General features: G+C 41.6%; 1 protein-coding gene across 1 annotated transcript in view; it reads left to right on the forward strand.

Annotated features, from left to right (window-relative positions):
* Positions 1–18286, forward strand: part of plxna3 (plexin A3) — a 171513-nt gene extending 153227 nt beyond the window's left edge. Inside the window, exons 24-32 of the mRNA XM_083554849.1 lie at positions 296–442; positions 3789–3948; positions 5864–5967; positions 6069–6165; positions 6741–6931; positions 8472–8641; positions 8809–9021; positions 11281–11431; positions 13994–18286. Of these exons, the coding sequence (XP_083410975.1) occupies positions 296–442; positions 3789–3948; positions 5864–5967; positions 6069–6165; positions 6741–6931; positions 8472–8641; positions 8809–9021; positions 11281–11431; positions 13994–14089 (1329 nt within the window). The 3' untranslated portion in view covers positions 14090–18286. The remainder of the gene's footprint in view (positions 1–295; positions 443–3788; positions 3949–5863; positions 5968–6068; positions 6166–6740; positions 6932–8471; positions 8642–8808; positions 9022–11280; positions 11432–13993) is intronic.
* The last annotated feature ends 5910 nt before the right edge of the window (positions 18287–24196 follow it).

A 24196-nucleotide genomic window follows, 5' to 3' on the forward strand; every position in this document is an offset into this window, starting at 1 on the left:
CTAAGGACTAAATAACAGCCTTCCTTCAGTATCGCTGCTTAGTCATCAATAGCTTTTAAGTGGATAATTGGCGAGTCCTTTCGCTTCCTTGCAAATGCCGACTTAAAAGGAACGTTATCAGGCATCTGAATTCTCTCTGTTCACCGCTTCCACTCTTCCTTTTTCTCTCGCTGCCTTACATTTTCCTGTCTTATGTACCTGTTTTATTTCCGTCCGTAACTCATGAAATTAATGCATTTGAATAACGACACATCAGAGTGCCGTTTGATTGCTTTTTTTATTTTTTTTTCTGCAGGAGTGTGCAGGAGAGCCTTTATTCATGCTGTACTGCGCTATAAAGCAGCAGATGGAGAAAGGGCCGATCGACGCCATCACCGGCGAGGCGCGCTACTCGCTCAGCGAGGACAAGCTCATCCGACAGCAAATCGACTACAAGCAGCTGGTCAGTGTGTGTCCCTAGTGTGTGTGTGTGTGTGTGTGTGTGTGTGTGTGTGTGTGCACTCCCATAATGCCTCTCCTGTTTCCCATCACAACCCCCCCTCACCACCTTTACCACCCAGATCCACTGGGGCCAGGTGTTTGACTCCGGTTCGATACGCGGACACGCACCAGAGCGACCGGCGAGCGAATGATGTATCTTACGAGTGCACTATAACGGATCGCCGGATCGATGGCGGTGTTTTCGAGCAGTGCCGTTTTACTCCCATTAACATTCAGTCGGCGGAGTCTGAAGGTTAGCTTAAACCCCCGGTGTTATTCAGGGCTCGGCGCATGCTCCCTTCTCCGCCATTATGATAGATGAGTTACTAAGGTTTCAGCTCCCCGGCTGCCGCTGAAATATATACGCCTGCCCGAGCGCCGACGCCCATCAGACAGACGAGGACAGGCCGTGTAGCGAATGCAGAGAGAGGGCACAAGAAACAGGAGTGCAAATAAAAGGTGGATTAAAATGCCCAGTTTTGCAAGTGCCACCACCACCAGCATCATCACCAACACTGCATTTTATAAAAGCAGGAAAAAACACATTCGGAGGAATATTAATAGTACCGTATATTCTATAAGCCGCTACTTTTTTCCCACGCTTTGAACTCCGCGGCTTAAACAATGAAGCGGCTAATTTATGGATTTTTCCCGGGTTTTTCCGGGTTTCACAAACTACAAGCCAAAACTGAGCCCCATAACATTAGACCAATGAGATTGCAGAACAGGTTTAGGTGAACCAATGAAACTCTATATTAAATCAGATGCGCTCCCACTGAATCGGGCCGCACCACATCATAAATATGGATGATGTTCCTCTGAGGTTTGACCTGCCGCTCACTCGGACTGTCTACAGGAAATGTGAATCATTCGTCACGCTGAAAACAACCGGGCATGAAAACACACTTCACCTGTGTTCTGAGCTGCACTGCATCGGGAGAAAAGATTCACCGATGGTGATTTTTAAACGCACGACGATGCCAAAAGATAAACTCCCGAGAGAAATAGTTGTGAAAGGAAGGAGGAAGACAGTAAACAATGACTTTCTTGGTAGGCTACTGTTTAGATACAAGCCGTGTAACAGACACTGTCTTTCATTAAAACCTGTGTAAAGTTCATTAGTTTCAGTGTAGACATGCGGCTTATAGACAGGTGCGGCTTATAGACAGGTGCGGCTTATAGACAGGTGCGGCTTATAGACAGGTGCGGCTTATTTTTGTCCTGGTTTCTGGACCAGAATTTAGTCCCGCCCACAGTCCGGAAATTACGGTAATAATTGCTGTGTCTCAGCGAGTCCAAGGAGGAAAAAAGTCTTATATTCAGAAGCCAAGTTGTGCAAAGCATCACTTTATACCACGTTATAACCTGAACGGCTAGACGCTTTTATTTCCCAGAGTCAGACGTGAATTTAAGGGTTTACAGAAAGCAGAAGAATGCTTCTCAATGCAACGGTTTTGGCGCTAATTACCGTTTCTTGGATGCACACAGGTCTTAATCGCGTCGCATGTAACGTACAAGGAAATTTTTCATTTGAGAAAAGCTCGAAGAAAGCGATGAATTATTTACTTTCGCAGTTTATCGCAAATTCTTGACTATCAATTATACAATATATTTGTATTTGCATTTTATATATATATTTTTTTTAATTCCTTCCAGTCTGACCAGATCGTCTTTCTTGTGTTTTCTCCCACAAGCTTATTTTTATAGGCGGATTTTTTTTGGGGGGATCAAAATGTCGATAGCTTCATGAGTTTATTTTTCTGTTTTTTTTTTTTTAAATAAATATATCGAATTTCAGTAAAAAAAGGAAAATGCATTAAATATTTCTTCTACGAAATACTGAACGCTATGCTCCGAGAACCAGTCCAGGATTTGAAGGGGTTAAAATCACACTCCGATTTATTAAATACGACTTTAAGCTTTTCGTAAACAGTAAAGCGAGTGGTTCAACCTGCTCAAGCCATTAATGACACCAACTCACAGATTTCTCATGCTGCCTATTAAAAAAAAAACCCAGACCTTTCCTCTGGCTCCTGGTCGTCCACACCCACACCACCCCTGCCAGGAACCGCTGCACTTTAAAACCATTACTGATTTATTTAAACACACATGACCTGCACCTTATAAAAACCCTACAGGTCAAAAACGGTTCATGTAAAACCTTCAGCATGTTTTCAGTAGAATTTGTTTGATGTACAGAGTGAGAGAAAGAGAAGTCTAGTCGTCTCGGTTGAAGCTGCAGGAGATCAGCGACCGCTCGATGCCAGTCTGTTCAGCGTAGATCAGCTTAGAGGGATCAATACACAGTGAAGTCATGCAGATGTCTTAGCACTTAGTCCTTAACATGTGCTCCTGAAGGTCAAGGTCAAATGAATTTCTGCTTTTATATGAGGGAACACCTGCGTCATATATAGAAGATCAAAGAGCGTGTTAGCGCTTTTTTTTTTTTTTTTTTTTTTTCCCGAAAGTTAAATGTCTCCACTTTGGAGATCGTTTTGAAAAAGCTACGTTTTCGTGGACGGAAGGCAAAAACGGCACGGAAAATTATTTTTCAGACGAAAGCGTATTAGTGTGAACAAAACACTGATCGCAAAACACTGATCGCACCACAGGCCTCCTCACCTCACCTACATCAGTACCTGACTTTACTAACACAATCTAGTGGAACATCTTCCCAGAAGAGTGGAGGTTAATTATAACAACTTTTATGGTCAGGTGTTTATATAATAAATATGCTTCCAATTTTATTGCAACAGTTTGCACATGGTCTACATATGGGTGTAATGGACAGGTGTGTGTGTGTGTGTGTGTGTGTGTGTGTGTGTGTGTGTGTGTGTGTGTGTGTTGGTAAATCCTGCTCATCTTTCTGCTTGGGTTAACCTTAAACAAAACCACCTGGTGGTGGAGAAATAAAGGTGTTTAAAAGTGATTATAACTGTGACACGGTGGCTTCCTGTCTTTCACCTACAGCGTATGAACTTCACGTTCTCATTACTCTCACATCCCATATCGATTTGTGAATGTTTTCTTAAAGCTTTCCGATTTCCGATTTCCGTGTTCTGCAGCGGCCTAGCGTTTAATCTTTATATCGATATGTTGATATAATATGCTATTCTCTTCTCTCTTCTTGATCGATCGTTCTGAAAGAGTTTTGATTGATCGGTGTGGCCTTCGAAAAATCACCTACAATGTTCGCCTTTGAATGGAAATGCGGACGTCTTTATTTACACTTGAACCTGTGCTTAAACTGTTTCTTCACTCCTAATTGCTGCAATCTGACCTTCCATCATTATGGTTTTGTCCCCCAGACCCTGATGTGCATTCCTCCAGAGGGAGACGCAGGTACTGAGGTCCCAGTGAAGGTCCTGAACTGTGATACAGTGACTCAGGTGAAGGACAAGCTGCTGGACGCGGTGTATAAAGGGATCCCATACTCGCAGAGACCACAAGCCGATGACATGGACCTCGGTACGAGCGTGTCGCGTCTCATACATCGTGCATTCACACAGACGTGAGATGTTTAGCAGTGGACTTCATGATAAATAGCATAAAGCAGAGGATTTTATACTCCAGAAACCTCCACTGCCTCCTGCATCACTGAAGCACATCATTATTCCATAATATTATACATTATATACATTTTTATGCTTCCATATAATGTGATTCATGTTCTTCTGGTCAAATCACACCTCGTTATATCATAATGTTAGAACGTCGCCATGGAAACACGTTTACATAACCATTTCAGGGTATATTTACTCTTTATCATCTTATATATATATATATATATATAAAACAGCTGTACATGGTGTAAACACGTCTTATTCATCATGTTCATGTTCTTGTCTGCTTGTCAGAACCATACAAATGTGTGTATCTTGTATTAGAGCAGTTAAAATTTGGTGCCTTGTGTCCAATTCTCTCATACTGACAACTGGATGTTCTACATGGACCTCATGGTAAAGAGTCTCTGAGGATTTTAGAATTAGGATTGTTGATCTCCACAAAGATGCCGAGGCTGTAAGAAGATCAGTATCACCCTGAAACTGAGTTACAGTACAGTGTTCAGGGTCATACAGAGGTTTTCTGAGACGAGTTCCACTCACTTCCTCCTCTGAAGCTGCTCACAAACAGTTCACAAACAAATCCACAAACAGTTTGCTGAAGACGACCTGTCCAAGAGCATTAATCACCTGAACCATGTCCTGTGGTCTGATTAGGTTAGGATAAACATGTTTGGCTCAGATGATGTCCAGCATGTGTGGTGACACCATGGTGAGGAGCACCAAGAAAATTGTGTGTTGCCTACAGTCAAGCATGGTGGTGGTAGCATCATGGTCTGGGGCTGCATGAGAGCTGCTGGTACTGAGGAGCTGCAGTTCATTGAGGAAAACATGGATTACAACATTTACTGTGACATTCTGACGCAGAACATGATGGCAGTTTTCCAACATGATAACGACCCCAAACACACCACTAAGATGAAAACTGTATTGCTGAGGAAGCTGAAGGTGAAGGTGATGGAGTGGCCAAGTACAGTATATCTCCAGACCTGAACCCTATTGAGCACCTGTGGTGATTCTCAAGCGGAAGGTGGAGAAGCTCCATGTGTGTAACATCCAGCAGCTCCGTGATGTCATTATGGAGGAGTGGAAGAGGATCCCAGCAACAACCTGTGCACCTCTGGTGAATAACATACCCAGAAGAATTAAAGCAGCGCTGGATAACAATGTGCTCACACACAATATTCACACTTTGAACACATGTTCACTGAGGGTGTACTTACTTTTGTTGGCAGGTATTTAGACAGTAATGCTGTATGTTGTTATTTTTAGAGGACAGTAAATCCGTACTGCTACACAGCTGCACATTGACTCCTCTGAAATATATCCAAGTTTCATTTCTACAGTATTTTCCCTAAAAAAGATGTAATGAAATGCTTGCTGAAATGTGAAGGGTGCACTCACTTTTGTGAGATTGTGTGTGTGTGTGTGTGTGTGTGTGTGGGTGTGTGGGTGTGTGTGTATATATATATATATATATATATATATAGGCCAAAGTGAACAGCAAAATACCACATACTGTAGGCGTAACCATGACGATAAAGCTGTAATGGCAGCTTAGTGATTTGTGGAGATGTGAGATTAAAAGTCTCACCAAACATTTTGCTGTTTTTTGTTTGCTATCATTCCGCTTTTTTTGATAACGTAAAAATAAACTGTCTAGTCGTTCTTTTTTTTTTTTTTTTTTTTCCCTCATAATTTAGATGAATCATTTCGGGGTCACTGGAGGACACGTTGCTCGACTGTTGTGCAATGACTGGATACTAATCAGTGGTTAGCTTTCAATACGTGCTCCATGACTTCTCATTTCGTCTCATTAGAATGGAGACAGGGCCGGCTCACGAGAATCATCCTTCAAGACGAGGACGTCACCACGAAGATCGAGAGCGACTGGAAACGATTGAACACTCTGGCGCATTACCAGGTCGGAACAACGGGGAGTCTCTGACAAACATGTGACACCTACAGATGTTTCTTGTATTAGATACTGATTCTCGTCTCTCGTCTGTCTCTTTATTTGCACAGGTGACAGATGGCTCAGTGGTGGCTCTGGTTCAGAAACAAGTGTCTGCCTACAACATCGCCAACTCTTTCACATTTACGCGCTCGCTCAGTCGATACGGTACGCTCCATCTTCTCTTCCTTTCCTTTTCTCTCCTTTCTCATCAACTTCCAGTCTGACAGAGCCTCGTCGTCTTCTCCTTTTACCCATCATATCCCACACTACCTTGGCCAGAAATGGTCTCTTTTCACCGATCCGGCTCCAACTTGATCGATTTTTGTTCTCAGAAAAACACCACTGTTCACCTCAGATCAGTGTGACAAGGTCAATTTATTCTTCTTGAAGACCTGCTTGGCGCCGTGTTACCGTTTTTGTCCCTGTTCGGTTTTCTTACACGAGTCCCAGAAAGCAGTTATTGAGACTCAGAGGCACAAAGACCTGAAATTATTGCTTGAAAATGGCGGCTGAAGTCTGAACCCAAGCACCTGCTTGGACGCAGGCTGGTAAATCTCTTTAGAACGAGAAAGATTTGGAACATTTGATTTCTGTAGACATTTTAATTCTCGCTATAAAAGAAATCAGGGCTCTAAACTTGAACAAAGAACATGGACAGTAATTTTCTTCACTGAAGGTATATTGTGTACCAGGCCGTGATTTGACGTCGTATGGCTGTTATGTGCTGTTCCCCGTTACAGAGAGCTTGCTCAGGACTTCCAGCAGTCCGGATAGCCTGCGTTCTCGAGCACCGATGATCACCCCTGACCAGGAGACTGGAACCAAACTGTGGCACCTGGTAAAAAACCACGAGCACGCAGACCAGCGTGAAGGAGACCGCAGCAGCAAGATGGTGTCCGAGATTTACCTCACGCGCCTTCTGGCCACCAAGGTATCCAGACATGAACTGATGTCTCCTGTGCGATTTATCAAAGGTTTTCTTGGTGTTTCTACCCAAACTTTCCATATCTGCTCGTTTAGCTGTAATCTTACATCTGCTCAGCCAAACATCTGTCCAAGACTCATCAAGCTATAGATTCTTCCTTTTATACATTCATCCATCTCCCCATCCAATCATCTATCAATTTCACTGAAATACACTAATCCATTTATCCATATATTAATCCATCCATTCATCCATTTATCTATCCATCTGTTCATTCATACACCCATCTCTTTATCCAGCTATTAGTCCATACATCTATTTATCCATTAACTCATTCATTGACCTATCTGTCTATCCATCCATCCATCAATTTATACCCTCATCCATCCATCAATTCATACCCTCATCCATCCATCCATCCATCCATCCATCCATCCATCCATCCATTCATACCCTCATCCATTCATCAATCTATTTATCCATTAAATCATTCATTAATCCATCCATCCATCTATCCATACACTCATCCATTTATCTATCTATTCATATGTTTAACCATCTATCCATTTATTCATACACCATCTATTTATTTATTCATATACCTATCCATCCATCCATTCATCCATCTATTTATTCATATAGCTATCATCCATCCATCCATCCATCAACCCATTCATCCATCCATACATTTATTCATACACCTAAAATTCATACACCTAATTTAGCCATTTATTTATCCATCCATCCATCCATCCATCCATCCATCCATCCATCCATCCATCCATCCATCCATCCATTCATTCACCCAGCAATTCATCCATTCACCTATCAATCCTTCTATGCAGCCAAAAAGCAAATATTAATCCAATAATTAATAATTTTATCCCGCCATCATTTCACATATTTTCAATCCATTTAATAATTAATCCGTCTATCTACCCGTCCATCCATCCGTCCTTCTATGAAACCTTTCTTTAATCCATCCAACCACCAATCTATATCTCTCTCCATCCAACCAAACCATCCATCTATATCTCCATTTATCCATCTAATCATCTTTTCATCCATCCAGTCTCTATTTATTCAATATGCTTTTATTCCTCTATCAATCCTCTCTCTCTCTCTCTCTCTCTCTCTCTCTCTCTCTCTCTCTCTCTCTCTCTCTCTCTCTCTCTCTCGGCGTATCGTGTTCTAGCTCACTCACTTCCACTCTGGTCCATAAAGCTGAGTTACTTGTATATAAACTTGGCCTGATTTATTCCTGAGCAGTGTTAAAGCTAATCACAAAGCAGATTTAGGATTTCGAGGCCATAAAGGCTGTGTGATCGCGTGCACCGAGCGGCGCTACGTGTGTGTACGGTGTATAATACGGCGCGCGATGCCGAGCTGAGGTGCATTACACGTGAATAATGCGTCGTCCTCGTGGCACTTAGCGAGCGTAACTGAGAAGATAAGGCAACACTATAATGCCTGATAGACTGATAGCACGAGTGTTGAGTGGAGCATCAAATTCTAACCATGAGCCGTGTATTTGCTGCATGTTCAGGGCACGCTGCAGAAGTTTGTGGATGATTTGTTCGAGACGGTGTTCAGTACGGCTCACCGTGGCAGCGCCCTCCCTCTGGCCATCAAGTATATGTTCGACTTTCTGGATGAGCAGGCAGACAAGAGACAAATCAGTGACCCAGATGTGCGTCACACCTGGAAGAGCAACTGGTAAGCCAACGCGCGCACACACACACACACACACACATACACACACACACACACACACACACACACACACACACACACACACACACACACACATACACATGCTTACAATCCTGTCCCATCTCACTTCCTGTTGCATGTCGTTTTTTTCTATTCTTTCTCTTCTGCAGTTTGCCTTTACGGTTCTGGGTGAACGTCATCAAGAATCCGCAGTTTGTATTCGATATCCATAAGAGCAGTATCACAGATGCGTGCTTGTCGGTGGTGGCTCAGACTTTCATGGACTCTTGCTCAACGTCAGAACACCGTCTAGGCAAAGACTCCCCGTCCAACAAGCTGCTTTACGCTAAAGACATCCCCAATTACAAGAGCTGGGTGGAGAGGTATGAGATCCAAAAAAAGCTCTGCTTCTTTAACAATGTTCTATTTTGTTTAAATAAATACAGACACTAAATGGACAAAAGATTGTGGACACCTGAGCACTCGTTGAACATCCACATTTAGTCCCCATTTGCTTTTAAAATGACCTTCACTCTTCTGGAAGATGTTCCGCTAGATTCGTTTAGAGAATTTGGAGATTCATTCAGCCACAAGCATGTGTGTTAGTAAAGTCATTACTGATCCAGGTGTGGTGAGGAGGCTTTGGGTTCAGTCAGCATTCACATTCATTTATATCTAATAGAGTTGAGGGGTCACAGCAGGAGATCTTCTACTTCAACCCATGAAAAGTGTATCTTCATGGAGCCCCTTTGGGCATCGTTATGCTGGAACAGTTTTGAGTCTCCTTGTTCAAGTGAAGGCAAAATGTAATGCTACCACATCCCATAGACGCCCTGTTCAATTGTGTGCCTCCAACATTGTGGAAGAAACACATATGGCTAGAAAAGTCTCATTCAACCAAATAAATAAGCTAAATTGTGATTTTATTAGATCGTTTTAATATTAAATAAGTATTAATTGTTTGCAACAAACAGGTCTGGTTGAGATGATTAACATCTAAACAGGGTTTTTGAATCTCAGTTGTGATAAAAGCTAAACTGCTAAAAACAGGATTATCTTGCGTCTTAGGTTCTTCTGACACCAACCCAAATTTTGTATGATCATTATATTTCGGTGAATTTAAATTGGCTAAAATGTCATTTGTGATACATTTTGGTGTAACAATTATAGCAGAATCCAATTAATATGGGTTTAAAGATCTACAATTGTTTTTTGAAAATGTTTAGATTCACAGAAACTACAGGAAAATATTTATTCCAATCTCAGTGAGACTGACGGATACACAGGCCACGCCTTCTTAATTAAGACTAACAGATATTTAGGCCATGCCTCCTTTAATACTAACACATACATAGACCACGCCTCCTTCACTGAGATTGCCAAATACACAGGCCACACCTTCTCCATTAAGACTGACAAACACAGGCCACGCCTCCTTTAATACTAACAGATACACAAGCCACACCATCTTCTTTAATACTATATGACACACATGGCCACACCTCCTTCATAAAGACCAACAGATAAACAGGTCACGCCTCCTTCATCAAGACTGACCGATATACAGGCCACGCCACCTTCTTTAAAACTGATAGATATACAGGCCACGCCTTCTTTATTGAGACTAAAAGATATGCAAGCCACGCTTCCTTCTTTCCTTCATTAAGACTGACACATACCCAGGCCATGCCTCCTTCATTTAAGACTGACAGATACACAGTCCACGCCTCCTTTGTTAAGACTGACAGATACACAAGCCACGCCTCCTTCATTAGGACTGACAGATACACTGGCCACAGCTTCTTTATTAAGACTGACAGATACCCAGGCCGTGCCTCCTTCATTAAGATTGACAGATACACAGTCCACGCCTCCTTCATTAAGACTGACAAATATACTGGCCACACCATCTTCATTAAGACTAACAGATATACAGGCCACACCTTCTTCATTAAGACTAACAGATATACAGGCCACACCTTCATTAATACTGACAGATACCCAGGCCACACCTTCTTCATTAAGACTGACAGATACACTGACCACACCTTCTTCATTAAGACTGACAGATACACAAGCCACGCCTTCTTCATTAAGACTGACAGATACACAAGCCACGCCTCCTTCATTAAGACTGACAGATACACTAGCCACACCTTCTTCATTAAGACTGACAGATACACTGGCCACCATGCCTCCTTCATTAAGACTAACAGATATACAGGCCACGCCTTCTTCATTGAGACTAACAGATACACAGGCCACGCCTCCTTCATTAAAACTACACAGGTTCTTGCGTGTCCAGCATCTGGTCTATTTAAGGTAAATAAAACCTGATGTCTATTACGTGGTGAATTTCAGGCTTTAATCATATAGTACTGCTACAAACTCTAAAAAACTCAAAATAAATGAGTTTGTTTTGTAATCAGATCCCAGCTTTCAGTGTTCATGATGATCCATTCTAAGGCACTTAAATAACCAAAAATAGGCCACTAAATCCATTCTTTGATTGGCAAACATACCAGTGCATATTGTTATGGAATGAACATTTTTCCTTTGAAAACACACACAATCATGCTGGTAAATTCACATTGATCACTGGGAATAAGCAGAGCATTGATTTTGTGTGTGTGTGTTTACAGGTACTACAGAGACATCAGCAAGATGCCGAGTATCAGCGATCAAGACATGGACGCTTATCTGGTGGAGCAGTCCCGTCTCCATGGCAGCGAGTTCAACACACTGAGCGCGCTCAATGAGCTCTATTTTTACATCAACAAGTACAAAGAGGAGGTGGGTTCTGCTCTCACTGTTCCCACAGGATCCATTTACACCCATTTCACACTGATCCCAGACCTGCTTTCATTTCCTTTCACTCTCAACACGTTTCAGAGCAGAATGAGGAGTCACGTGATCACCGAGTGGGAACGCTCGCTTAGACGTGTTAGACTTGGGTCATATACTCACTTCTTTTCTCTGTAAACTAAAACTATCCGTCTGTGCATGTACTTTTCCATCTCTTCATAAGAGGATTCGTCCATTTATCTGTTCCTCAAACAGTCAGAACATCAACTTATCCCCTTAAAAATCCATTCATCTACCCCCCACTCATCCACCCATCCATCTACCTATACACCCACCTCCTCATCCATCCCTCCTTTAAATGTTCAGAACACTTATCCATCCATTCAAACCCCACTCACTCATCCATACACCCACCCAAACATCCATTAAACCCATTTTAAATAGTCAAAACATCCATCCACCCAAATACATCCTTCCACCCACTCATCCATCTACCTATCCAACCACTCATCCACCCATCCATCTACCTATACATCCACCTCCTCATCCATCCATCCCTCCTTTAAATGTTGAGAACACTTATCCACCCAAATACATCCTTCCACCCACTCATCCATCTACCCATCCACCCACTCATCCATCTACCCATCCATCCATCCATTCATCCACCCATCCCTTTTTTTGTAACATCCATCCCACCCACCTATTTATTCACCCATTAATTCACCCACTCATCTACCCACTCATCCACCCACCCACTCATCCACCCACCCACTCATCCACCCAGTCACTCATACACTCCCCCACCCATCTATCAACCCACTCATCCATCCATCCACACACCCAGACACCCACCCACCCATTCATCTACCCACTCATCCATTCACTCACTAATCCGCCCACTCATCCACCCGCCCACTCATCCACCCACTCATCTACCCACTCACTTATCCACCCACTCATCTACCCACTCACTTATCCACCCACTCATCTACCCACTCACTCATCCACCCACTTATCTACCCACTCACTTATCCACCCACTCATCTACCCACTCACTTATCCACCCACTCATCTACCCACTCACTTATCCACCCGCTTACTTACCCACTTACTCATCCACCCACTCATCTACCCACTCACTCATCCACCCACCCACTTACTCATCCACCCACTCATCTACCCACTTACTCATCCACCCACTCATCCACCCACTTACTCATCCACTCACTCATCCACTCACTCATCTACCCACTCACTCATCTACCCACTCACTCATCCACCCACTTACTTATCCACCCACTCATCTACCCACTCACTCATCCACCCACTCACTCATTCATCCATCCATCCCTCCTTTAAATAGTTAAAACATTCATCCACCCACCAAGCAAGTTTTAGTTTATCAATCGCTGTCTTGTAAAGTGTGTGTGCTTGTGCTTCTCTGTGTGTGTGTGTGCTTGTGCTTCTCTGTGTGTGTGTGTGCTTGTGCTTCTCTGTGTGTGTGTGTGTGCTTGTGCTTCTCTGTGTGTGTGTGTGCTTGTGCTTCTCTGTGTGTGTGTGTGTGTGTGCTTGTGCTTCTCTGTGTGTGTGTGTGCTTGTGCTTCTCTGTGTGTGTGTGTGCTTGTGCTTCTCTGTGTGTGTGTGTGCTTGTGCTTCTCTGTGTGTGTGTGTGCTTGTGCTTCTCTGTGTGTGTGTGTGTGCTTGTGCTTCTCTGTGTGTGTGTGTGTGCTTGTGCTTCTCTGTGTGTGTGTGTGTGCTTGTGCTTCTCTGTGTGTGTGTGTGTGCTTGTGCTTCTCTGTGTGTGTGTGTGCTTGTGCTTCTCTGTGTGTGTGTGTGTGCTTGTGCTTCTCTGTGTGTGTGTGTGTGCTTGTGCTTCTCTGTGTGTGTGTGTGCTTGTGCTTCTCTGTGTGTGTGTGTGCTTGTGCTTCTCTGTGTGTGTGTGTGCTTGTGCTTCTCTGTGTGTGTGTGTGTGTGCAGTAGTGGGTAGAATGTTATTTATGGGTATCAGGGCAGCAGGGCCACGGCTGTGTAACCTCTAAAGCTGTGTGTTCTATATATTTAATAGGTTATCATTTTATTTTATTCAGGATCCACACTCATCCATCCATCCATCCATCCATCCACTTATCAGCCCATCTACCCAACGTCCATCCATTTATCGATCTATCCGTCTATTAAAGATCAGGTCGATTCATAATTTATTGAAGATCTTTTAGATAACAGAAACCAGCGTTCCTATAACGCACAACCAAATAATCAATACAGATCAATTTGGAGGGATAAACAAATATTTAGAAATTATGAGCAAAGAGGAAAAAAAAATTCCAGAAAGTCCATGAATTGGAAATGTTAATATTGGGTCCATTTTTAATGCACATGTCTTATGAGATCATGCTTAATTTTCATCCTGAGTTCCATTCAGCCTTTTCGAGCACTCCGTGACAAGAAAGCTGACCACGGAATATTGAATTAAAACGTGTGTGTGTGTGTGTGTGTGTGTGTGTCTATCAGCTAATGGCTTTCCTTTCGCTCTCTCTCATCATGTAGATCCTGACGGCACTGGACAGAGACGGGTACTGCCGCAAACACAAACTGAGACACAAACTGGAACAAGCCATTAACCTGATGTCTGGCAGCAGCTGATGGTGCAGGAGGAGAAGAAGGGAAGAGGAACGAAGAGGAGGGAGTTATAAAGGGAGTGGAGGGATGAAGACAGAAGGGGGTCGGCTGGAAGCCTCGGAGGAACTGACCGGTACTGAAACGTCCATAGCTTGTGATGGGACGGGGAGAACCTGAAGCGAAACACACTGGACAATCAACACTCAAGCAACCACAGCACACGGACACCCAATATTTCACTCTTTACTGTGGACCAGAACCTGCACAGCCAAAACCCCGTCACTTCTCCTCTCTATATCAATCTCTCTCTCTTTTTCTCTCTTTTGTCTCAATCTCTTAATCTCAAGATTTCACTTTCCTCTTTCCGCTCTTCTCCCTTTGGGCTCCGTCTTTCTGCCTCTCCTCCTTATCGGCGTCTATCCCTCATTCTTTTACCGTCTCATGCAATGGCAAACTGCCAAAAAAGAAAACAAAACTTTTGGAATCGGACAACTGTGGATCACTAAGATACATTCCAATAAGAAAAGGCGCTACGTGTGCCGTTGCCGTGGAAACCGCGCCGAATCGTAAAAGCCAGTGCCATGATCGAGAGGGATGTGTGTGTGTGTGTGTGTGTGTGTGTGTGTGTGTGTGTGTGTGTGTGTGTGTGTGTGTGTGTGTGTGTGTGTGTGTGTGTGTGTGTCGAAAAATGCCGAACGCAAAACGATGCAATTTAAAACATTTGTAAGCTTTCGAGGGTCTGAGGGAATCCCCGCAAATTGGAAGGAATCCCTCACCACGTTTTCTTCGTGTGTCAAAAATCGCCATAGACCAACAGAAAAAAAAAGGAAAAAAAAAAAGAAAAGAGCCTTTTCTCTCTCGTTCTGTTTCTCGTCTTTCGTGAATCCGGGGCCAAACGGACCTGAGCGGTGCGAATCAGCGTCCTTCAGAGCTTGCCTTTCTGTTACGTCTGGACTTATCCCTGAACACCCTTAAACCCCACCCCCACCCCCCACCCCCACCGTCTCGACCGTGGTGACCCTCGAGACGGATACTTCTGCTCTGACGGCGTTTTTTACCCGTTATGTTCTAACCCCCGTACCCCTTCACCTCCCCTTACTTGATCCTTGTTTCCTTCGATTCTTTTTTTTTTTTTTTTTTGTATGATACCACTGTGTTACTGTGAGGGTTGGAGTGTTTAAACTCAGATCTTGTGCTCCTTCTCTGACGGGAGAGGGTTTTTTTAATAACAGGCATCCTGACGTAATAGATCCATCCATCCGAGAGCAATAAGTCGAGTTCAAAAACGGAAGCCATGAGTTGAAATTTCAGCGTCCCGTTTCCATACCACGCAAATTATTTATGCATTTTGTCCGTAATCGTCAGCGATTTGCAGAATTCGAAGTGTAAACTGTGTAACCGTAGCAACCAAACACAACCGGGAAACGAAAACAAAATTCTTCTTCATTATTTCACCGATTTTAAAAGGCATTCGACTTGAAAATTCTTGAACTTGATTCTTGAATCCGTAATCAATCCTGCGCCAACGTCGTTCGATTTTCCCGCCACTTTAACGTCTCTGGTACTCTAGAAAGCATTTGGAAATGGAGGCGTGGCTAAATAGCGTCAGCTTTTTTTTCCATATGTGGCTCCACCCTTAATTAATAATGGCGTATTTATTCTAATTTATTGAGTTATTTATTAACGCAGGAACGATCGATACGCTATTAAGGTGTACAGTATTAGCGATCCGGCGTATCGTTTCCTCCCCTCTACCGACGTTCGAGACGTGTAAACTCCACGTGTGGATTTATGCCGCTGCGTCATTTTAATTATATAGCGTCATGTATATTTTGAAGGTTAAGAAAGGTCAAATGAGATCCATGCGCAAGTTTGGGATTTGAGGCGTAGGAAGATGGACGCAAGGTTTATTGATGATGTTTTCTCTCAGATCGTAAACAAATAATCCGCATAAATTTGCATGAATTACTGAGTATCTGAATCCTCCAATGCTTTTTTTTTTGCCGTTCCTGCATCTCACAGATAAAGCATTTCTTTTCTATAATCTTGGTGCTTCGTTACACAAAACACCAGAAACCAGTGCGAAACGCATTTCAGCCCAGTCGTACGCTGTATGGCCAAAAGTTTGTGGACACCTGAACATTCTTTTCCACATTCAGTCCCCATTCGCTGTTATAACAACCTTCACTCTTCTGCACAGCTGTTCCACAAGACTTTGGAGTTTGTTTATGGAGTTTTTTTGCTCAGCAGAGGTGTTTGTAATGATGTGGGTTGGAGGTCGGAGCTCTATAGCAGGAGATCTTCCACCATATCCAACCCATGGAAAGCATATCTTGTGCTGGAACTAGTATTAATTTCACTTAATATATACCTTTTAATATGTATATTTATTGAAATTTTTTTATTTAAATCATTTTTTTTTTTTTTACTTTCATCTTTGATCTTTTAATGCGAGCAACTGCAACCGAACAATTTCCCCAATCGGATCGATAAATGATTCTGATTACTGCATTATTTAAACTTTAAATTGTGTGCAAAAGTCTCAATACTTTTGGCCGTACCGTGTATTTCTGAAAGTAAAGCAAAAACTTTATAAAACGTCCCTCGTTTTGCTGAAAATCGGGTCGGTTTGGGCGAAGTGTTTGTACCCGAATGTGGAGCTCATTAGAATTTAAAAAGCCCTGATAACGAAATCGTTTCTTTTTTTTTTAACGTGTTTTATGTTTTTCCTTCTTGGGGCGAAAGGAAGAAAAGAAGAGGAGGAGGAGGAGGAGAAATCGGGGGTGGGGGAGGGGTCGGTGGGGGCGATGGGGGGCGGCGGCTCGTGTGGAATCCGCGAGCGACTTCGCATGCGCGAGTTCTCGGGTCAGCAGAAGAGAAACCACTCAGTAAAATTAAAACCAATCATAAATCTACACCAAAAAAAAAACACAGAAATATATAGAAATGAATATATCTATACGTCACGATCAGTTTGATTGACCAGATCTCAAGGTTTACATCCGAATTCCTGAACTGTGAGTAAAAGCCAAACGTACTGTCGGGAAGGTCCTCCTTCTCCGTATATACGCACTGCTTGTAAGACTAACGGCCATCAGGGCGATCGATTTTACGTTCGTTTTTCTCTCCGTTTTTTTTTTTCTCTGTTTGTCGTCTTAGAGAGAGAGTTCCTCGTTACGTTCTCCTCTAGCCATACGAACCGAAACGTCGTCTCTATCGGGGTTTTATTTGCAGCACAGCCGTTCTAACATGCTTCAGTGTGTAAAGTGTGTGTGTGTGTGTGTGTGTGTGGGGGGGGGGGGGGGGACAAACAAAAAACAAACAAACAAACAAAAAGCGCATACTATTACAAGCACCTGTACTCGTGAGGAAGAAAGGAACGAGTGAATGAGTGATGTGGGAAATAGTGTTTTTTCTGTAGTATCACTAGAAGAAAATGTCTGTTTTTTTGATCCATTACTACATTTCAGTCAGTGTTCTAGTTCTAAAAGATGTTTAAAAAAAAACAAACAAAAAAAAAAAAAACGCGTTTCTGTCTGAAATTACTTGATTCTAATTTATGTCGTTTTTTTTTTTTTTTTTTTTTTTTTTTTTTTTTTGTCCGTTTCTCCCAAATGTTCTAATCAATGATATCGTCGAGACTTGTTTACAGTTTCTAAAGATTAAAAGTAGTTTATTAACATTAACGATGCGTCTGGAGAGGAAGTGATTATGTGTCTGGCTGATTGACTGAGGAATGAATGACTGCTTTGCCAAGTCCTTAATTCTATATAAATATATAAATATATTTTGTATAATTATTGGTTCTGAACTGTTTATTTTAAATTATTCCTTTTTTTTTTTTTTTTTTTCTTGCATTTAATTTTTTTGATTTTAAGTCGGTTCACAGGAAATTGTAGGAATGAGTCTGTTCAAACGCTGGCTGCAATGAAGTGTTTTTGTATATATTTGCACTTTTTTTTACTCGACGCGCAACGGTTTTTGAAAAGCTCGGACTCTTGACGACATTCAAACGACAAGCATGGTGTTCTCTTTTTTTTTTTTTTTTTTTTTTTTTTTTTTTTCTGTTTTACTAATTATTAAAAAAAAAAAGATATGTGGATGATGCTGTATATTTCTTGAATGTTTCTTTGTATATGTTTGTCATCTGCAAGGACTATTTTCTCTCAACAGATTGATGTTTTCATTTAAATAAAGACAAGTGGCTCAGTGAAACAAAAATATATATATATACATACATACATATATATGTAGGTCTAGAGTAGAGTATATGTAGGGCGTCAGGTCTAATCAGATAACGAGTGGGTCCGAGAGTGTGTGTGTGTGTGTGTGTGTGTGTGTGTGTGTGTGTGTGTGTGTGTGTGTGTGTGTGTGTGTGTGTGTGTGTGTGTGTGTGTGTGTGTGTGTGTGTGTGTGCGCGCGCGCCAGGTCTCAGGCACGTTTTTGCATTACACTAGCAGTATTTAGCATTCATGGAAATTAAAGTATAATTGTAATTGAGTAAGTAGCAGAAATAAAAAGAAAAAAAAGACATCAAAAAATCTACCATAATGTGTAGTCAGTCCATAATTAAAAATAACTTGCATAAAGATATTTACCGTTTCTTCCGAAAAGCCATGACGTCTACTGAAAGTCTGAACAGTCAAAGTAGCTTCAAACCACCGATCAGAATTTTTCCAATTAACAACCAAACACACGTTTATTACGTTTCTATTTCTCTTCTCTTTATTTTCATTTAATGTTATCTGTAAAGTGCTTTAATAATAGAAATCGTCCAAAAGCAACTTTAAAGTTGCTTCAAATATATTCTAAATCAAATGAATATATAAGAGAAATTTGAATCTTTATTTGAATAAAAATTTTTTATTGATTTTCAAAATAAATAAATTCAAAAATTTTCTTAATTTTTGAATATTGAGTATCAAAGGAATATATTTTTTTCATTACAAATGAGTCCCTAAAATGTGACCCTAACAAACCAGAGGTCACGGTGTTGAAGGAAAAAAAAACCCAAGGAAGAAACCTTGAGCCTCAAAAGGAAATCCATTTTCATGATTGAACATTGTAGAGGGTATCAGCAGGTCTCTGATGGAGACGTGAATGTCCTAAACTATTGTAGCAGACTGTTTATATTAATTGCAGTCTATCATGATTCCTCCATTGAAGACGTAAACATAAGAAGGTGGTCGTTCATTTTAAATCTCAGGGTTACTGATCAGAAGGTCAGGGGGTTCAAGCCTTGGCATCACCAAGCTGCCACTCTTGAGGCCCTCAAGCAAGGCCCTTAACCTTCTGTGCTCCAGGGGGCACTGCATCATGGCTGACCCTGTTCTCAGCAGACCCCAGCTTCGTAACATCGCTGGTATATGTGAAGAAAAAATTTCACTGAGTAAAAAGCAGGTTTAACGTTCCACAGGAACCTCATAGAGCTTCATCATCATACGCTTCAGTTTATAATAATTACAGTAAGAATTTATTACTAAATATTTGTACTAAAGATTTTTCTTTTTTTTGCACACGAGGAAATTTTCCTTCACTTGAACTTGGAGACCCAAACCTGTTCCAGCTCCATGAAGATGTGCTTTGCATGGGGTGGAGTGAAAGATCTCTTCCTATAGAGCTCTAAGCCCTATTGAACAGCCTTAAGATGAATTTTTCATGCTGGCTGCACCCCCAGGCCTCCTCACCTCACCTCCATCTGTACCTGACTTTACTTACACCCTTGTGACTGAATGAATCTCCAGAAAATCCAGTAGGAATATCTTTTTCAGAAGATTGGAGGCTATAATAACAGCGAATGGAGATTAAACGTGGAAATGGGATGTTCAAAAATCTGATGATCAGGTGTCCACCAAGTTTTATCCATAGGCTGTAAAACATTTTAGATGCGTATAGACTTTGATAAAATTTGAGGACCCTCCGACCCGAAGATGTTCCTGAGATGCCCAAAAATGCCTGGTAAAAGCCTTCAGGGATGAAACAAGAGGAGCCGAGATCGAGTCAAGACTTTCCCCTCAGGGAGCGTTTAGATGTCGGATTGTATCACAGTGAACTTGTAGATCCTGCAAGTGCTTCATGTTAAAACTTTTTCTTCAACACCACCTCGTTACCAACTTTATTCATTACGGCAGTAATACAGTATAAGGAGAGGTCATTGGGGAAGAGCTTAAGCTCCTGAATAAACGAACACAAATGAAGTAAAGTGCTGAAGTACACAGAGAAAATTGTTTTGTTTTTTAAACACCTGGAGCATATTACGGCTGATTGTGTTTTTCAGTGAACCTCAGACAAAACAAAACGTGAACGTTTTTAAATACGTCTGTGTAAACACTATAACCGCCTCTGCTCAGGTCCTGATACGATTCTACATTAGTGCTCTGTTAAAGATGCGCTCTGGACACCTGAACTGGCTTCTATTAGAACATTTCATTCCATATTTAGTTCCTAAGTGCTCTTATAATAACTTCCATTTTTCTGGGAAGATGTTTCATTTGATTTTTATGGCACCAATATGGGGAAGAAACCACATAAGGCTGGACAAGTCGGGTGTCCCAATACTTTTTCATGACTATGAAAATTGTAGATTCACACTGAAGGCATCAAAACTATGAATGAACACATGTGGAATTATATATGGAATTATATACATAACAAAAAAGTGTGAAACAACTGAAAATATGTCATATTGTAGGTTCTTCAAAGTAGCCACCTTTTGCTTTGATTACTGCTTTGCACACTCTTGGCATTCTCTTGATGAGCTACTTTGAAGAACCTACAATATGACATATTTTCAGTTTACTTTTTTGTTATGTAAATAATTCCATATATAATTCCACATGTGTTAATTCATAGTTTTGATGCCTTCAGTGTAAATCTACAATTTTCATAGTCATTAAAATAAAGAAAACTCTTCAAATGAGAAGGTGTGTCCAAACTTTTGGTCTGTACTATATATATATATACAGTGAGTAAAATAAGTATTTGAACACCCTGCTATTTTGCAAGTTCTCCCACTTAGAAATCATGGAGGGGTCTGAAATTGTCATCGTAGGTGCATGTCCACTGTGAGAGACATAATCTAAAAAAAATAAATCCAGAAATCACAATATATGATTTTTTAACTATTTATTTGTATGATACAGCTGCAAATAAGTATTTGAACACCTGAGAAAGTCAATGTTAATATTTGGTACAGGAGCCTTTGTTTGCAATTACAGAGGTCAAACGTTTCTTGTAGTTTTTCACCAGGTTTGCACACACTGCAGGAGGGATTTTGGCCCACTCCTCCACTCAGATCTTCTCTAGATCAGTCAGCTTTCTGGCCTGTCGCTGAGAAACATGGAGTTTGAGCTCCCTCCAAAGATTCTCTATTGGGTTTAGGTCTGGAGACTGGCTAGGCCATGCCAGAACCTTGATATGCTTCATACAGAGCCACTCCTTGGTTATCCTGGCTGTGTGCTTCGGGTCATTGTCATGTTGGAAGACCCAGCCTCGACCCATCTTCAATGCTCTAACTGAGGGAAGGAGGTTGTTCCCCAAAATCTCGCAATACATGGCCCCGGTCATCCTCTCCTTAATACAGTGCAGTCGCTCTGTCCCATGTGCAGAAAAGCACCCCCAAAGCATGATGCTACCACCCCCATGCTTCACAGTAGGGATGGTGTTCTTGGGATGGTACTCATCATTCTTCTTCCTCCAAACACGTTTAGTGGAATTATGACCCAAAAGTTCTATTTTGTTCTCATCTGACCACATGACTTTCTCCCATGACTCCTCCGGATCATCCAAATGGTCAATGGCAAACTTAAGACGTGCCTGGACATGTGCTGGTTTAAGCAGGGGAACCTTCCGTGCCATGCATGATTTCAAACCATGACGTCTTAGTATATTACCAACAGTAACCTTGGAAACGTTGGTCCCAGCTCTTTTCAGGTCATTGACCAGCTCCTCCCGTGTAGTTCTGGGCTGATTTCTCACCTTCCTTAGGATCATTGAGACCCCACGAGGTGAGATCTTGCATGGAGCCCCAGTCCGAGGGAGATTGACAGTCATGTTTAGCTTCTTCCATTTTCTAATGAATGCTCCAAAAGTGGACCTTTTTTCACCAAGCTGCTTGGCAATTTCCACGTAGCCCTTTCCAGCCTTGTGGAGGTGTACAATTTTGTCTCTAGTGTCTTTGGACAGCTCTTTGGTCTTGGCCATGTTAGTAGTTGGATTCTTACCGATTGTATGGGATGGACAGGTGTCTTTATGCAGCTAACGACCTCAAACAGGTGCATCTAATTTAGGATAATAAATGTAGTGGAGGTGGACATTTTAAAGGCAGACTAACAGGTCTTTGAGGGTCAGAATTCTAGCTGTTAGACAGGTGTTCAAATACTTATTTGCAGCTGTATCATACAAATAAATAGTTAAAAAATCATATATTGTGATTTCTGGATTTTTTTTTAGATAATGTCACTCACAGTGGACATGCATCTACGATAACAATTTCAGACCCCTCCATGATTTCTAAGTGGGAGAACTTGCAAAATAGCAGCGTGTTCAAATACTTATTTTCCTCACTGTATATATATATATATATATATATATATATATATATATATTAGTACATGGAAGGTGTATTTGAACTGGTGAATTCGTGTGTGTGTGTGTGTGTGTGTGTGTGTGTGTGTGTTATGACTTGTGATGTCCTAACAAGTGTTCCTGGGTTTCACCGTGACATAAACACCTGAAGATTAATTCATTATTAATGATAAGGTTCTGAATAATGGATTCGGATCTCAGCCACACCATGGAACCGTATTCTTTTTTTTTTTTTTTTTTGTCTAATCCAGATTTTCCTATTATCCAGGCCTCGCATGTCTACCTGTGACCGTTTTACATTATCACTGATTTTACCTTTTCAAGCCAATTTTCTATATAATTTTCCTTGTTTTTTTTTGTTGTATAAATTAGTCATCTCTAAGTTGAAGAAGTTTGATGCACCAAACCTGGGCTCTGTACTGAACCCTGGCAGCACTTAGCATTTAACTTTGATGGCTCTTCTTGAGAAGCACTCGGCCGCTCCGTAAAAAGCCTTTGATCACTATGATTTTGAATGAATGCACGAGAAAGCCTACTAGTGTTCAAAGTAACATCAAATTACTGTATTTTGCTCTTAACATTGCGAACAAAATTGTCTGACAACCTTTTTCGAACATAATGGCTCATTCGTGGGGAGAAAAAGATGTTGAGGAGGGTTTTTTGGGTTTCTTTTTTTTTTTTTTTTTTTTTTTTAAAACATGTATAAAACCTAGTTGAACCTAAACCACTTTACATGAGACGGGACTAAAGAAAGAAATGCCACCCGGGACCATGCGCCATTATGGGGTCTGATTGCATAAATGCACCATGAAACATCACCTCTCAATTGGGAAATATAGGTATCTATTGTGGATGGAGCTTCTCCATGATTTGTGGAAAAAAAAAAAAACAGTTTCTTTGGATTTTTTGTTTACTGACTGGATATTTGAAGGTGGCACCATGGATACTTATGTATCAAAGAGGTGTAACATCTGAAGGGGATAAGCAGGAATGGCGCAGCAGCTACCAAAAGGAAAGAGTTGAAGAAAAAAAGATGGGGGTAAAAAAACAAGCAGGAAAAGAGGAGGGAGCTTGCCTCTAGGGGTGTAGAAAACCTATAAATAAGTAATGTGTTATAAGGAGGGAGGGATGCTCATTAGCCTGACTCGCTCTATCCTGCAGCGATGACGTGTGTGTGTGAGTGAGTGTGTGTGGGCGCGAAGTGGGGAATGACTACACACACACACACACACACACACACACACACACACACACACACACACACACACACACATATACATGACCGTCACAACCCTGACTCAACCAGTGAGCCCTTGAACTCCAGCAACATGAGAGAAGAGGTAACATTTTCCATTACTCATGACTTCAGCGCTACACGATGGTGGTGTGTTGGTTTTAGCTTGAAGACATCTTTTTATCTCAGATGCCAAAGCCACAGCAAAAGCAACTCACATTAAAGTCTGATTTGTTCCCGGGATTCGTGTGTAACTTTGGCACAGATATAAAAAATAAAAAAAACTCGATAAAAAATTCAGCAGCACAAAC

Source organism: Silurus aristotelis (assembly GCF_946808225.1).
Source record: "Silurus aristotelis genome assembly, chromosome: 11".
NCBI lineage: Eukaryota > Metazoa > Chordata > Actinopteri > Siluriformes > Siluridae > Silurus > Silurus aristotelis.